Source organism: Cetorhinus maximus, chromosome 19 (assembly GCF_964194155.1).
Source record: "Cetorhinus maximus chromosome 19, sCetMax3.hap1.1, whole genome shotgun sequence".
Classification (NCBI taxonomy): Eukaryota; Metazoa; Chordata; class Chondrichthyes; order Lamniformes; family Cetorhinidae; genus Cetorhinus; species Cetorhinus maximus.
Window position 1 is genome coordinate 92,100,074 of NC_135897.1, and position 17,958 is coordinate 92,118,031.

General features: G+C 45.5%; 1 protein-coding gene across 1 annotated transcript in view; it reads right to left on the minus strand.

The window, feature by feature from the left end:
- fndc3ba (fibronectin type III domain containing 3Ba) overlaps positions 1–17,958 on the minus strand; it is a 285,397-nt gene that overhangs the window by 31,508 nt on the left and 235,931 nt on the right. The window contains exon 19 of the mRNA XM_078564466.1: positions 10,414–10,694. Within this exon, the coding sequence (XP_078420592.1) occupies positions 10,414–10,694 (281 nt within the window). The remainder of the gene's footprint in view (positions 1–10,413; positions 10,695–17,958) is intronic.

Genomic DNA, 17,958 nt, shown 5'->3' on the forward strand with positions numbered 1-17,958 from the left:
GACAGACCGCAGACATACTCTAGTATCTGCTTAACACTTGTTTATTAGTACTACATCTAAACAAGTTTACAGAGTTGGCAAGTTTCTGCTAGGCTTGAGAGAGAGAGAGAGAGAGAGAGTCTAATTCACTATCAATAGTGTCAGTGGTACATCATCACCTACGCCATACATTAGCACACCCCATCTGTTAACCCTTTTTACTACATCCCAACCCTCTTCAAACAACTTGCATACTCCCCCCCCAAATTTGCACTTTGGGATTGCACAAAGACTGAGGCATTAAATTGGGTCTCACCGGGGGAACTGCACTAAGAGAGGCCAAGGTTCACCTAGTTCACCGTCTACCATCCTTCCAGTCACATGAGCTAACATAGTGGGAGTTATTGACTGACCACAGCAATCAATGCCTATCATTGAGTCTACAACAGAATCACACATGATGTGAGGAAAACTCTCAGACGAGGGGGTGTGATTTAGAAACCACCGGTCCAAAGTAACCGGTTCCTCCCAGGTCATGTTCCACACAGCTCACGTAATGTCCCAAAGCCCTCTCTTGTTCCTCCTAAGTTCATGGGTCAGCCCTTGCTCTGTTGGTAGCGCTGTCATTTCTTGAGTCTAGAAAGTTGCGGATTCCAGTCCCGTTCCAAGGGACTTGAACACAAAATCTCAGCGGACACTCCCGGTGTGGTGCGGAGTGAGCGCTGCATAGCCTTTTGGATGCAATGTTAAACCGAGACCCTGTCTGTCCCTTTCGGGTGAATATCAAACAAACCCTGTGGGGCAGGATTTTCTCCTCGTCGGGTGGGCCGGGCGGGCAAGGCCGGGAGCGGCTGTGAAACGGATTAACGGGCGGCCAGCACAGGCTGAGAACCTCGGCGCTGCCGGGGTGTGGGGGTGGGGGGCGGGAGGAGAGCGAGCGCTGAAGTCTGCGCCTGCGTGTGGGGGTGGGGAACGCGTACTGAAAGCTCCCCAAAGGCACAGAGCTGCCTCAGGGAGCTGAAGGATCTTACAATGAAAAATAAAGGTTTGTAAAATAAAGGGAAACGTGTCCCCCCATGTGACTCAGTCACATGAACAGGGACATATTAAAAACGATGTTTAAAAATTTCTTTTATCTTTTTAAAAAATTACTGTTGGAAACCTCACCCTTTCCTAAAAATTGCCAAGGCCGCCTGGTCTATTCGCCAACCCAACCCGCATGCGCCCGCCGACCGATCTATCGCGATGGGTGCGCGATAACGTCGGGACACCCGCCTGACGGCGTCACCCGCTATTTTACTCCCAATCAGGTCGGCTGTGTGCACGTCTGCCGGACATAAAACTCTGCCCCTTGTCATTATTGGAAGAAGAGCAGGGGAGTTCTCCCGGGTTTCCCGGACATTTTTAAACCGCCTGAACCAACTTTGAAAACAGACCGTCTGGTCCATTATAACATTGCTCGTTGTGGGAGCTTGCTGTGCATTATTGCCTGCTGCATTCCCTGCAGCGACGGTGCTCCTTTGGCTATAAAGTGCCGTTTGCTGTCCTGAGGTGTCTCTTGTCCTACACACTCTCCTTCCTCCCTGAGTCCTTATTGTCTTCAAATCATGTCTCTGTTACCTACCCTAGGACCTCAAGGTGGGGGAGTGTCTCACCACCCGCAGCCTCTCCTCTAGCTACAGGGTGAGAAGCTGTTAATAACAAGCTTGATGTCAAACACTACATCCCCTGCTTGACCTCACACTTCCAGCTTGTGTATAGAGTATGCAGCACATGAACACATCATTCAGCCCAACTTCTCCACACTGGCCTTTATACTCCACATGAGCCTTCTCCCACCCTCCTTCATCTCACCCTATCAGCTCATCCCTCCATTTCTCACGTCTCATGTACCTGTCTGCCTTCCCCTTAAATGTCTCTGTTCAATTCACCTCAACTACTCCCTGCGGTAGTGAGTTCCACATTCCCCAGCACTCCCTTGGTAAAGAAGTTTCTCCTGAATTCCTTATCATATTTATTAGTGGCATATGGGGACGGGCAATTAGTGCTGGCCGAGCCAGCGATGCAAACCTCCTACGAATGAATATTTAAAAATGTATCGTATTTACTGCTGATAGTTTTGGTCTCCCACACCAGTGCAAATATTTTCTCCACATCTACCCCTTCATGAATTTACAGATGTCTGTTAGGTCACCCCATCAGGAGTACCTAAGTACATCGCATTTTACTCAGTGAGTTGTTGTGATCTGGAATGAGCTGCCTGAAAGGGCGGTGGGAGCAGATTCAATCGTAACTTTTAAAAGAGAACTGAATAACTACTTGAAATTTTCCAGGGCTGTAAGAAAGAGCTGGGGGAGGGGGTGGGGGGGTGTAATTGGGTAGCTTTCTCATAGGGTCAGGGCAGGCATGGCTGCTGATTGGCCTCCTTCCGTGCTGTGTGATTCTATGATGAATTTTCCTCTGTGAGACTGAGCTCACCTTCTGCAAACACAAGAGATTACTCGGCATTTATTTTTGATGTTTAATCAATTTTTTTTAGCTTTTTCACCCTGAGGTAACGGATGGTGCAGTCGATTGGAAGCTGTGCCTGTGAGGGTGGTGGAGGCGGGTTAGCCTCACATCCTTTAATAAGTACCTGGATGAGCACTTGGCACGTCATAACATTCAAGGCTATGGGCCAAGTGCTGGTAAATGGGATTAGGTAGGTAGGTAGGTCAGGTGTTTCTCACGTGTTGGTGCAGACTCGATGGGCCAAAGGTCCTCTTCTGCACTGTGTGATTCTGTGTGATCTACACGCACATATTCGCAGCTCGCTGACTTTGATGCGTTTTTGAGCCACACGTGTTTTATAAACTGGATGACTCCTTTGATGTAGCAATGTTGAGTAAATTCATCCTTCCCCCCTGTCAGGAAGAGATATTAATGTATATAATGTTATTAGAAATGTTTTAAAAATAGAGGTTTAGTCTGTGTGCGTGTGTTAATTGGATTTAAAGCCAGCTAGTCTGGGTGCTTTGATGTATAGTAGTTGAGGTGTAAACAGTAGTTAGAGGGTACATTTGTACATTTGCATTTTGTTGAATAGAACATTCAAGGGTGGGAGTGAAATCTTGCACCTAGCTAGGAGATACCAAGCAATGTTTATATTACTGATACAATTGGTACTATGAACGGGGTTCAAAGGGCCTGGTGAAACAACGAGAATTTACATTCAAAGTGGAAGGCTGGGTATAACAGAAAGGAGTTTGTGTGTGTGCAGGTCAGAGGCATGTAAGGTCTAAGCCTGTAAGCCTACAGCTGTCTGCAAAGGGCCAAACTGAAACAAACCTCATTGTGAATTTGTAAGATGAAAATGCTTTGCCTGGTGTCTGTTTAAGTCTATTGGTTTTTGTTGCCTTAGTGGAGATTAATTTGGGAATTTATTAAAAGTTGTGATAGTTGTAATTTGTAGCCATGTTGTAAATTAATAAATGTTTCATTTAGCTTGACATGAAAACCTCTCGAGAACTGGTGCTCTTATTTCTGAATTTAGAGCTGCTACTCAAAACATACCAATCGAAAATATGGATTATGACAGTTGTTTAAAGTTTGCCTCTGGGATTTGAAATAACTCAGCCTTTACAAACTGCTGTGTCATAACACCCTTCTCCTCACTGGTGCGATTGCTGTACAGACTTTACATAAAGTATAAATTACACAAGTACATAAAGTTATGCTGCGTGTGCTGTAGTTCAATTGGTAGCGCTCTATCCTTTGAGTCATAAGGTTGTTGGTTCAAGTCCCACTCCAGGACTTGAGCACAAGACTCAAGACTGCCACTACTGAGGGAATGTTCCACTATTGGTGGTGTCATCTTTTGCTTGACATATTAAACTGAGCCTCTACATGGCCACTTAGGTGGATGCAAATATTTTGAAGAAGAACAGGGGAGTCCTGACCAATATTTGCCCCTCAATTAACATCACAGAAACAGATGGTTTGGTCATTATCCCATTGCTGTTTGTGGGATCTTGCTGTGTGCAAATTGGCTGCCAAGTTTCCTACATTAGAACAGTGACTACACTTAAAGTATCTCATACAAACAAATGAATTAGGAGCAGGTTCAGGCCACTCGGCCCCTCAAGCCTGCTGTGCCATTCAATAAGAGCATGGCTGATCTGAATGCAATCTCAACCCCACATTCCCGCCTACCCCTGATAACCTTTCATCTCCTTGTTTCATCAAGAACCTATCTAACTCTGCCTTAAAAATATTCAAAGACTCTGCTTCCACTGCCTTTTGAGCAAGAGAGTTACAAAGACTGACTAACTTCTGAGAGAATAAGTTTCTCCTCATCTCTGTCTTAAATAAGCGACCCCTTATTTTTAAACAACAACCTCTAGTTCTAGATTCTCCCACAAGAGGAAACATCCTCTCCGCATCCACCCTGTCAAGACCCCTCAGGACCTTAAAGGTTTCAATCAAGTTGCATCTTACTCTTCTAAACTCCAGTGGATACAAGCCTAACCTGTCCAACCTTTCCTCATAAGACGACTTGCCCATTCCTGACATTAGCCTAGTAAATCTTCTCTGAACTGCTAATGCACTTACATCCTTCCTTCAATAAGGAGACCAATACTGTACCCAATACTCCAGGTGTGGTCTGACCAGTGCCCTGTATCTGAAGCATAACCTCCCTACTTTTGTAATCAATTCCCGTCACAATAAATGATAATATTCTATTAGCTTTCCTTACTACCTGCTGTACCTGCATACTAACCTTTTGTGATTCATGCACTAGGACACCCAGATCCCTCTGCATCTCAAGCACTTTGAGACATCTAGTGGTCATAAATAAATGTATAAATGCAAGTTTTTCTTTTCTGTTTTTTAAACTTATCCTTCCCAATCGATGAATTGGAGGCAGAGGACTGGCTGATGGGAAACTACTGGGTCCCTGGTTCAATCTGTTGTGAATCGTGATATGGTCATTTTACTTTGTGGAGCTGGTATACTGAGCCAAGCCCCATTCTACCCTCACCTGACACAACAGTAGTCATGAGTTGCAACAATGGCTGATATCACCACCCCTCCCCTCCCCACCCCACCTCACCTTCTCTCTTCCTCTGTGTAGTCCAGGGACCCTGAGGATAACTGAAGCTGAGACCTCGGATGGTCAGCCTCACTCGTTAAACATTGCCCGATGCCACGAAGGAACAGAATGCCGGTTATTTATCTCACTGCTGTCTGTGGGATCCTGCTGTGCACAAGTTGGTGCCACATGCCCTATACTACGACAGTCACTACACTTCAACAAGTACCCGATTCTCTGTAAAGTGCTTTGGGATGCCCTGAGCCCATGAGAATGGCTTTAGAGCTGCAAAGCTGTCTGCTTTCCTTGATGGAATGGGTCGAGATTTGAAGAAAATCACCAGGGGATCCAGCTCTTAGTTGTTAATTGGAATCCTGGCGCAGACATCGCTAAAAGCTAACAGGCAGATACAACGGGGTTTGGAATAAAAAAGGGGGTGAAAGTTATGTTACAGCTGCATAAAGTTCTCTTAGACAACAGGCAGAGTAACGGTGTCCAGTTCTGGGCACCGAACCTCACGAAGGACAGATTGTGCCTTGGGGTGGGTCCAGCACAGGTTCACCAAAACGATGCCGGGATTGAGAAGGTTAAATTATGAAGACAGGTTGCGTAAACTAGGCTTGTATTCCCTCGAATGTAGAAGAGCGAAGGGTGAAGGTGCTTAGGATAATTGATTGATTCATTTTTATTGGGCATCAAGAGATATGGAGCAAAGGCAATTAATTTTTTTATTTTTTATTCATTCACAGGACGTGAGCTTCACTGGCATTTATTGCCCATCCCTAACTGATCGTAAGAAGATAGTGGTGAATCGTGTTCTGGAATGTAACTCAGTGACTTGCCAGGCCATTTCAGAGCACAGCTAAGAGCCTGGAGTCACATGTAGGCCAGACCAGGTAAGGATGGCAGATTTCCTTCCCTAAAGAACATTAGTGAACCAGATGGGTTTTCATAAAAATCTGGTAGTTTCACGCTCACCATTACTTAGACTAGTTTTTTTTTCCCATTCTAGATGTTATTTAATGAGTTGAATTTAAATTCCTCCAGCTGACTTGGTGGGATATGAACTCATGCCTCTAGAGGATTAGTTCAGGCCTCTGGGTTACGAGCCCAGTAACGTAACCACTAAGCTACCGTGCCCACTAGAGTTAAGATACAGATCAGCCATGACCTAAATGATTGGTGGAACACGCTTTGGGGGCTGGGTGGTAGAGCTCACTGGATAATGATCAGGAAGGGTAACCTTCACTCCACCCCCATTGATCACCATACTGAATGGAATCGATTAATTCACCACAAGTTGGTCTGTTTGGAGAATGGATTTACCCTTATGGATCACAGGAAGTAAACTCTAAACCTCTAACTCTCACTGTCTTCTGATTTGCTACCAGGGCACCTGGGAGGGCAGATGGAGGCCTCAGGTCAACGTCTCATCCTGGAGAGAGCACCTCCGACAGTTAAGATGGCATTTCAAGATTCATTGTCAATGCATCACCTAATTGCTGGTATTAAACCTGCTTCAGTTGTTTTTTTTTAAATTCATTCACGCGATGTGGGCATCACTGCCTTTAGCATTTATTGCCCATCCCTAAAAGTTATGAAAGTAACGCCAGGTTAATGCATTGCAAAATGGAAACTGATGATCATATTTTACCCCTGTAGCGATTTTGAAACAAATGAAAGCATCAGCCATGCCTCAGTGCGCAGCATCCACACTTCTCAATCAAAAGGTGCTCAGTTTGATCGCTGCCTGAACACAGAATCCAAACTGACACTCCCAGTGCAGTACTGAGGGAATCCTGCACTGTTGGGGGCGCTGTCCTTGTCCCTCACAGGTGGGACATAAAAGAGCAGGGGAGTTCACCCCCTGGCAGCCTGGGCCAACATTCATCCCTCAATCAACATCACGGGTACAAATGATCTGGTCATTATCACATTGTTGGATAGTGGGAGCTTGCTGTGCACAAATTGGCTGTCACATTTCCTACATTACAGCAGCGGCTACACTTCAAATCAATTCATTAGCTGTAAGGCACCTTGGGACATACTGAGGTCATGTAAGGTGCAGTGCGGCGGGGAGTGAATCATCTTCCTCAGGCCTGGTCACAGTGAGGAAGAGGCAGGCAAGAAGAGTCACAAAGAGCCATGTTGATCCTAATAACCCAGTTGCTAAATTAATCCATTCACCCCTCGCTGCAATAATCCATACTCTTAAGAAATGGAATGAGAGGAAGCTTCCCAGTTCATGATCTAAAATATTGAACCGTGCACTCTGACAGGAACTGCAGTCCCACAGCTTCTCTGACTCAGAGGAGCAGAGCTCGATTTTCCAGTCCCTGTTATACCAGTGGGCAGGGGGGGGTCATGCATCTTTTGAGGCTCGAGTGTCTGTTTTTTAAGTTAACTGGCTGTTAACTCTATGTTAACTCCAGCTCTGGCCTCTTGGCATGTCCCCGGCTCCCTTCGTTCCACCATTGGCGGCAGGGGGCTTCAGCGGCCTGGACCCTAAGTTCCGGAAATTCCCTGTCTCCGCCTCTTCCTGGGGTGGTTCAGGCAAATAGAATAGATGTATTTAAAGGGGAGCTGCATAAATACACGAGGGGCAGAGGGATAGGAGGAGATGTTGGTCGGGTGAGATGAGGGTTGTGTGCAGCGTGAAGACTAGTATGGGCTAGTCAGGCTGAATGGTCTCTCTCCTTGTTGTACATTCAATGTGAGGACACTCCTTTTAACCTATCTCTGACTGAGATTTTGGTCATCTGTACTAATTAATGTCTCCTTATGTGGCTCAGTGTCAAATTTTGACTCACTTATGCTCCTGTGATATTTTATTACTACATAAAAACACATTGTGATTGTAATTCCAAGAGAAGGCGGTTTCCATCCCACTTCTCCCCTCTCAAAGATCCAGAAACTTCCAGGGATCATGATCATTATGATCATCCCTCACTGAGACTTCAGCAGGGGTCATGGAGTTACCTTAACCAAAATGGGACATTGAATCAGACTGTCACTCCTCAAAAATCTGGCTGAGATATTGCACAGCATGATCCCAGAGTCTCTGATTGTAACTATTTGGAGTTGTCTGCCACACCTAGGATACGGTTTGCTGTCTGGTCTGCCTGGAGTGAATAATGCAAAATTCCCAAGGGCAGTGTGCAGAAAATGACACAGGCTTAACATTCCTCATTTCTCATCTCACCCGACCAACATATCCTCCTATTCCTCTGCCCCTCGTGTATTTATCCAGCTCCCCTTTAAATACATCTATTCTATTCGCCTGAACCACCCCAGGAAGAGGCAGAGAGGGTTAGACAGGGAACAAGCACAAAAGATAGACTTGCATTTCTATAATGCCTTTCAAAACCTCAGGCTCTCCCACAGTGCTATAGAAAAGCCACAGAAACACTTTGTGCAGTGTAGTCATTGATGTAATGCGGCAACCAATTTATGCACAGCAAGCTCCCGCAAACAACAAATGATCAGATAATTAGTTTGTAGTGATGTGATATTGGTCGAGGGATAAACACTGGCCGTGACTCTGGGGAGAACCGCCCTGCTCTTCCTCAGATAGTGCCACGAGATCTTTTGCATTCACACAAGAGGGTAGACAGAGCCAACAGGGGTCAAACAGCAGAGAACGCTCCAAATATGGGGTATTTATGTAAGGACAAAAGGAACAGGTTCATATATCAGTTGTTTGTAGGACCAGTAGGAAGCGTGTGAAACCTATTGTCTGAATAGATGACTTGACAAATCTTCTGTTGGCTGCACTGTCCATGGTTTAAAAGTATTTTTTTTGTTTCTCTTGTTTTTCGTCAGTGATGGAGAAGCTGCAACTTCATTTTTCTGGGAAACAAGGCTGTGAACTTCAAGTTTCTGGGAAAACTGAAACTAATTGAACCAGACAAAGACACAAGAGCCATAAGAAGCTGCGATTTCCCGGCAGTGCAGTGCAGACAGACTGTGGAGAGTTATGTATGGGGCCGTTTAAAGAAGGAAACTTGAAGGCTGTATCCAGGAGTGGGAAAAGGGAGAAAATTCTTCACTATAGACAGACCTTGGACTTCTACTATGGAATTATAGACTCTGAAAGCACAGAAGACCCATACATTAGTCCTCTTCAAGGAAAGGCCAATTGCCTTTTGAAAGCTCCTATGGAATCTACTTTCTCAAGTAGATCTTAACCAGATCTTAACAATCCACTGTCTGAAATAATTTCTCCCCATTTTACCTCATGCATCGCCAATTAAATTAAAACCTATGACCCACTTGCTCTGTTAAAACCCTTTCTAATGTCGAAAACCTCCACTAAATCTCCCCTTAACCTTCTCTGTTCTAGGGAGAACAATACCAGCTTTCCCAGTCTCTCCACATTAACTGAAGCCCCTCATCCCTGATATCATCCTGATTAACCTCCTCTACACCCTCTTAGGTCATGACATTCTTTTTGAAAGGGGTGCCCAGAATTGGACACAATACCCCTGCTGAAGCCAAACCCGAAATTTGTAAAAGCTTAACATGGCTTTGTTGTTTCCGTGTTCAGTACCCTTGTTTACAAAGCACTTTCTCAACCGCCTTATCATCTTGTCCTGACACCTTTGTGAATGTGCACCCCCAGATCCCTCTGCGATTGCACCCCTCCTCACAATAATACCATTCAGATTGTACTGTCTCAGCATCCCCATTTCCCCAGTCTGCTGACTTTGGTGGGTCATTGTTAGCCTGATATGGTCGCTCTGGATTTTGGCTCTGCCTTTTGGATTATCAATTTAAGAAAGATGGTCATCATAAGAACATAAAAATAGGGTGGGGGGATGGGGGCAGAAGTAGGCCATTCAGCCCCTCAAGCCTGCTCCACCATTCAATCAGATCACAGCTGATCTTCTACCCCTCATCTTCTTTTTCCTGCCCAATCCCGACAGCCCTCCATTCCCTTTGTAAACATGGACCTATCAACTCCTGCCTCAAACACGCTCAACGACTGTACATTCACATTCAGCAATGCCCACACCTCATCAATGAATTAAAAAAAAACTATTTTTGCTGCTCTTTCCAGTTTGCACCTAGAATTCCCTGTACAAATTTCTGAACCAAGATAGTGATTGTTGGCAGGCTATTCAACAACAGGCAGCATCGCAGTTGAGTCTGATTCTTTTCCACAACTCCAATGATTGTTCCCACTTCCTAGCCCAGGGAGTTGTCATCATTGACTGTATTCTCCCTCTTCACCCCGCCCTCACCCTCCCAGTAAAGTTTCTACCCAGCACAAAGCTCCTGACTCCAACCCTAAGGTCCACTAGAGGGTACCAGCTGCTTCGAGTGTGTGGCTGAGGGCCCACACTATGTGATGAGACAATTACCTGTAGGAGGTGTCTGGCAGGAGATCCCGTATGACATAGGCCGTGACATTGTCCACAGTTAGCTGGCTCTCTCCGAGGTCTATGCTGTACGAGAGGATCTCAGACCCGTTACTGCATGGTTCAGCCCACTTGACCGCGAGGCAGGTGGAAGTCGAGGTCAGACAAGGGTCCAGGTGTTGGTCATCCAAGACGTAGAGGGTGGAGACAGCAGCGGGGACTGAGGCGGGGGTTGTGTGGGTGACCACACTGCTGTAAGGCCCCGCACCTGCCTGGTTAGTAGCCTAAGCAGAAAGGGAAAGAGAGCACACTGTCAAGAGATCACTAAAGACCTGCCCCACATCAAGAAGGAAACCTAGGCCCAATATTCATAACCCATCCTGAAGGACCCAGCACCGGGGGCTAGGAAGGACCCTACATGGTGCCAAACATTCATTGTGAGAGTCCACCTGGCTGCCTTTTGCAAGGTGACAATCCCATCATCCAAAGCAAAGCCAAATGCTTGGTGGTAGAATCATAGAATGTTGCAGTATAAGAGAAGGCCATTCAGCCCTCTGTGATTCTGGCCCATCATGCCTTAGCCAGCTCTTTGAGAGTGTTTTCTGATTAGGCCAAGTCTCCCCTGCTATTTCCCCATCATCTTGTAAATTTTTACCCTTCAAATATTTATCCAATTGCCTTTCAGGAGTTACTATTCAATTTCCTGCCCTTTCACTCCAGATCACAACAACTGCAGCGGCTCAAGAAGGCAGCTCACCACCACCTTCTCAAGGGCAATTAGGGATGGGCAATAAATGCTGGCCCAGCCAGCGACACCCACATCCCATGAATGAACAACAAATTCGCTACATAAAAAAAACTGCCCCTCAGCTCCTCAATGTCAATTACCATTAAAATTAATGATATTCAAACCAACAGCAAAAGGAATCGAGGGATATGGAGAACAGGCAGGAACGTGGGGGCGAACTGTGATTTTATTCGAGGGGCTGAATGTCCTCCTCCTATTTAAAATCCTAGAATCGATACAGTAAAAAAAGCCATTCAGCCCATCATGTCCGTGTTAGCTCTCCTAAGGAACAATTCGCATTCCTGCACGTCCCTCCTTTACAGGAATCGGGAAAATTTAGAAAATGGAGAAGTATTTACGGCACACAAGATGGGGGCCACTCGGCCCATCGTGTCTGTGCCAGCGAAAAAAATCGAGCCACCCAGCTTAAACCCATTTTCCAGCATTTAGTCCGTAGCCCTGCGGGTTACAGAACTTGAGGTGCAGATCCAGACACCTTTTAAATGGAGTTGGGGGGGGTTTCCGCCTTTAGCACCCTATCAGGCAGTGAGTTCCCCACCCCCCACCACCCTCTGGGCGAAAAAAATGTTTCCCAACCATCCTCCCTCTAATCTCTCTACCAATCACTTTAAATCTATGCCCTCTAGTCACTGACCTCTCTGCTGAGGGAAATAGGCTCTTCCCATCCACTTTATCCAGATCCCTCATAACCTTGTACATCTCAATCAGATTATCCCTCAGCCTCCTCTGCTCCAAGGAGAACAACCCCAGCCTTTCCAATCTTCCCTCATAACTGCAATTTTCCAGTCCTGGCAACATCCTCCTAAATCTCCTCTGTACCCTCTCTCATCCAATTACATCCTTTCTGTAATGAGGTGACCAGAACTGTACACAGTACTCAAGTTGTGGCCTAACTAGTGTTTTATATAGTTCCAGCATAACCTCCCTTGCTCTTGTATTCTATGCCTTGCTCTTGTATTCTATGGCTAATAAAGGCAAGTATCTCATATGCCTTCTTAACCACCTTATCTACCTGTCCCACTACTTTCAGGGGTCTGTGGACATTCACTCCTAGGCCCCGCACTTCCTAGGAAGTGTATTTATGTTATTAGCAATTGTGAGCATAGGGTTAACATGATCCACTCTCAGTTTGATTGCTGCAAAGCCCCTTTTATTATTGACGGCCTTATTGAAAGGCTCACAGAACAGAACCCCATTGCAGTCACAGAGTGCAGGTGTGAAACTGATGTCTTTTTTTATGTTCGCTGAAGGGATGTGGACATCACTGGCTAGGCCAGCATTTATGACCCATCCCTAATTGTCCTTGAGAAGGTGGCGGTGCCATTCCAGAGGGCGTTTTTGTTTAAAGAGTCAACCACATTGCTGTGGGTCTGGAGTCACATGTAGGCCAGGCCGGGTAAGGACGGCAGATTTCCTTCCCTAAAGGGACATTCGTGAACCAGATGGGTTTTTAACGACAATCTACAATGGTCGTCATTAGGCTTTTAATTCCAGATTTTTTCTTGAATTCGAATTCCACCACCTGCCTTGATGGGATCAAACCCGGGTCCCCAGAGTGTTACCCCGGGTCTCTGGGTTATCTTCTGGTGACATGGGGCGAGATTGTACGGCAGTGGGATTTTACATTCCCGCCGAAGCCAATAGAATGTCTCGCTGCATTTTACAGCCCCGTCCCCAACGAAACGAGGCCGTGAAATTCTGCCCCATGGAGTTTGTGTTTGAAAAGCCTGTAGATTGTTAGAGGAACGAACATGACAAAGGAACATGCATTTCTAAAGCGGCTTTTCACAACGTTAGTCACAACCAATGAAGTCCTTTTTTGAAGACTGGTCACCGTTGCAAGGTAGGGAACATAGTAGCCAATTTGCGCACAGCAAGCTCCCACAAACAGCAATGTGATAATGAGCAGTTTATCTGTGCTTATAGATGTTGGTTGGAGGCTAAACATTGCCCAGGGCACTGGGGAGAACTACCCTGCTCTTCTTCGAAACAGTGCCCTGGAATTTGGTAAATTTACCTGAGGGGGCAGAGGGGGCCTTGGTCAATCATCTCAGTCAAAAGGCAGCACCTCCAACAGTGCCATACTCCCTCAGTGCTGCACTGGGAGTGTCAGCCTATATTATGAGCTCAAGTCTCTGGAGTTTTGACCAAGGGAGCTGGGGAAGCTGTGTTCTGAGGTACTAGGTGGTGAATGTGTGAGGGCAGGAGACAACGCAAAAAGGGCCTGGAATGCAGGAAGAAGAGGGGAATGTTCAGAAGAGCAAAGCGAAAATCGGAGCGTCAAGAAAGAGAATCTGCCTTTTCTTCTGGGCATTTCCCACTTTGGGCTCACGGAGTAGAGAGCCCTGAATTGTGAATAGGTGCAAGGCGATTTCTGTGGACCTTTCTAGGAATAATGAGCACCACAATGCAGGAACAGAGAGACCTTGTGGGGAGGGTGGGGGTAATACGTGCACAGGTCTTTGCAGATGGTGGGCAAGTTGATGAGACGGTTATAAAAGTAAATGGCATCCCTATTGATAAATTGATAAATGGAGGTGTAGGCTACATAATCACACTGATTAGGCCCCAGTCGGAGCAGTGTCTAATTCTGAACACCACATGTTAGGAGGGATGTCAAGCAATGATCTTTCTCTAATTTTTCTTCGTCACACTGCGTGGCCCCTTTAAGATTGCTGTGTCGCCGCGCATGTGCACATCTTAAAGGGGACATTCATGTCACGGTCTTGGACAGGGTGCAGACCAGGTTTACTAGAATGGTCCCAGGGATGAGAGACTTCAGTTATGTGGAGGGATTGCAGAAGCTGGCGTTGTTCTCCCCAGAGCACAGAAGGCTAAGGCGAGATTTAATTGAGGCATTCAAAGTTTTGATAGGGTAGAGAAGGAGAAACAGTTTCTATTGGATGGGTAACCAGAGGACACATATTTAAGGTAACTGTCAAAAGAACCAGAGAGGACAGGAGGAGAATTTTTTTATGTTGCAAGTTGTTATGATTTCCCGATTGAAGGATTGGTGAAAACCTTCTGTATGATTCTATCATCAGGTAACAATGATCAAAGCAGTCTACATTATTTTCACTCAAAGCAGGAAGAAAATTGGGTCAATACGTTGGGGGTGATCAATAAATTTTACTGCGCCTAAGGTAGTTAATGATCCATCCAATTAGATTCTGCATGTGCCTAGCACTGATGACCATCTATTTTAATTATACAGTTCAGGATTCTCTGAAACACTGCCCAGAATTATAATCCAGTGAAAATCTGTCGTGCGATTAACAATAATTATATTCTCGTCGTGCATGGACTGCAAAATCGCGCATTGCGCCTACGGTGACGTCAAGAGAACAAGGTGAAGACGTAAGATTTAACCAGAGGTCCAGGGCTGATAGCAGCTCCCTGATGGTCTTGATTTTAGCCAGGTGTGGAACAGGAGGTGAGAGAATCACTGTCGGAACTTTTCCAACTGGCTGCTCTGAACTTTCCATTGAATCACAGAATGGTTACAGCACAGGAGGCGGCCATTCGGCCCGTTGTGTCTGTGCTGGCTCTCCAAAGGCACAATTCACCGAGTGCCATATCCCCACCTTCTCCTGTAGCCCTGCATGTTGTTCTTCCTTTTCAGATAATACGGAGAGGTGGTGGGATAGTGGTGTTGTCACTGGGCTGGTAACCCAGAGACTCGGTGATGGTCTGGGGACCTGGGTTTGAATCCCACCACAGCAGATGGTGGAATTTGAATTCAATAAAAATCTGGAATTAAAAGTCTGATAATGACCACGAAACCATTGCCAATTGTCGTAAAAATCCATCTCCTTCACTAATGTCCTTTAGGGAAGGAAATCTGCTGTCCTTGCCTGGTCTGGCCTACATGTGAATTCCAACCCACAACAATGTGGTTGACTCTGAAATACCCTCTAAACAGGGGCAATTAGGGATGAGCAATAAATGCTGGCCTAGCCAGTGATGCCCACATCTCATGAGTGAATAAAAAAAATTCTAATTTCCTCAAATGACTCAATTGAATCTGACTTCACCACACAGTGAATTCCAGATCCCAACCACTCGCTGCATGAAAAAGTTTCTCCTCGTGTCTCCATTGATTCTTTTGCCGATCTGTGCCCCCTTGTTCTCGGCATTTCCACCAATGGTTTTGCCCTATCTACTCTGTCCAGGCCCCTCATGATTTTAAACACTTCTATCAAATCTCCTCTCAACCTTCTCTCCTCCAAGGAGAACAGTCCCAACTTCTCCGATCTAATCGCTTGTAGAAAAATTGTGTCCTTCTTCTCATCATTTGGAAATAAAGACTAGGCAAGGGGGTTTTCAGAAAGAACTTTGGATTTCTATAATGCCTTTCATCACCACAGAATGGCTCCAAAGCATTTTACAGCCAATGAAGTGTAGTCACTGTTGCAATGTAGACAATGCAGCAGCCAATTTGTGAATTGCAAGCTCCCACAAACATCATTGTAATAATGACCAGGTAATCTGCTTTTGTGATGTTGTTTAAGGGATAAATATTGGCCAGGACACAGCGGAGAACTCCTGTGCTCTTGCTCCAACTGCTGCCCTGGGATCTTTGATGGGTCTCAGAGTCAGCAGTTTGCAAATAAACCAAACCTGGAGGAGAAAATGCCAAAAGAACAAGGAGAGAAAATCTGCAGTAAACAGCTGACATTCGGAAATGTCCTCAATCTTGCTTTTGTTTCTCTGCTGCATTGGGAATAGTCCTAGCAACCATAGCTTCTATCCTTGCTATCGTCATGGGGAACCTATATTGTCTGCTCACTATGTGTTTAATGTCCTTTCTATAATGGGATCCCAAGCCTGCACACAGTGCTCAAACTGTATTTTTACAAAATTCATCATCACCTCTTATACTTTAGACCTAGATTGTCCTGGGGTCTCCAGGAGTTAAAGATCAATCTCCTGGGCACCGATCCCCAGATAACAACCTTCAGAGGAATTAAAAATAATTGTGTCTTCTACCAATTTATTTACGCACTCTTGTTTGACTAGTTGTAAGAATATTAGAGATATTGGAAAAAAACAAGACCGGCCAGCAGGCCAGGCCAATTGGAGATGGGCAGTCATGTGATGAAACGTCCAGGAGTCCTTCCAGTCTGAGTTGGAAACTCTATACCTGCCCTTTTTACTCTCTCAGCCAATCATGGTCTAGTCAATAACAACAGAGGATAGAAACATTCTAATTGTCCTCCAAAAGATCCTTCTTGTCAGGTTTTCAGTTGAACCTATCACATCAACTGGCCTACACTCTCAACTCAGCCCATCCAATTCATATTAGAGAGCAGGTTGGTTTCTGTTGTCTGTTTGTGTGCACATGTGTGTTTGTGTGTGTGTGTGTGTGTGCGCATGCGCACGTGCGTGTATATGGGAACGAATCAACACAGCTCTTAGGGTCTTAGCTTTCTGTCTAGGACCAATACTTAACCTTTAACCAACATCATTTAAACAGGGGAGACAGTGGTGTAGTAGTACTGTCACTGGACTAGTAATCCAGAGTGCTTTTTGGGATCTGGGTTCAACCATGGAATTTAAATTCAATTAATAAATCTGGAACCAAAAGCTAGTCTCAGTGATGGTGACCATGAAACTATCATCGATTGTTGTAAAAAAATCCATCTTCTCTTTAGGGAAGGAAATCTGCCATCCATGCCTGGTCTGGCCAACATGTGACCCACAGTGACTCTTAACTGCCCTTCGAAATGGCCTACTGTGCCAATCAGTTCAAGGGCAATTAGGGATGAGCAAAAAATGCTGGCTTTGCCGCACATAAAATAAAATGAAAGTTGAAAAGGTGACCTGGTCATTTATCTCAATGCTATTTTTGGGGTCTTACTGTGTGCTAATTGGCTGCCATGTCTTTTTAAGTTACAACATGGCTATAATGCAAAGAGAGTTCTTTGGCTGTGAAGCACTTCGGGATGCCCTGAGGTAGCCAAAGGCGCTATAAAAATGCAAGTTCTTTGTTTCGTCTATATCCACATTCTGGGCTTAATTGGATTCCCCGATTCCCCAGTCACCAGCGCTCTAACTCAATGTTGCAACCAGTCTGAAAATCTGAAGTTGTTATTTATGGGAAGAGACACTAATATGGCTCCATGGGAGAAAATGGCCAGTTCTCAAACTCATTTCTTCAAGTGTAACACAGATTTGATTGCAACTGTTTTACTGCCTGTAGCTCATAGACAGTTTAATTTATTTTGCTAATAACCAGACATCAAACCAAATGTAGCAATGAACTCAGGATGACTTTTACTGCAGACTTGCCCAAGTCACCGGGTCCAAATTTTAACCCCCACCTGTCCGACATCGAGGACAACAACAGACTTGCGTTTATATAGCACCTTTGGTGTAGTTAAAGCCATCCTGAAATATTTCATAGTGGCTTTAGTCAGGCCAAGTATGACACGGAGCCACATAAGGAGCTGTTAGGTGGTGACCAAAAGATTGGTCAAAGAGGTAGGTTTGAAGGTGCCTCTTAAAAGAGGAGGAGAGGTTTAGAGAGAGAATTCCAGAGCTTCCGGCCCAGCTGGCCAATGGTAGAGTGAAGGATACAGCGGGAGAGTTTTGTGGGGTGGTTGGGGGGTGGGGCATTGTGCAAAAGGCCAGTTAAAAATGACCTGGTTGCTTCTCAGTAACCCAATCTTCTCCCACCATCTTCAATGTTTGGGTTCCACAGTGAATAGCATGGCCTTGTCCATTCATGTGGAGCCTGT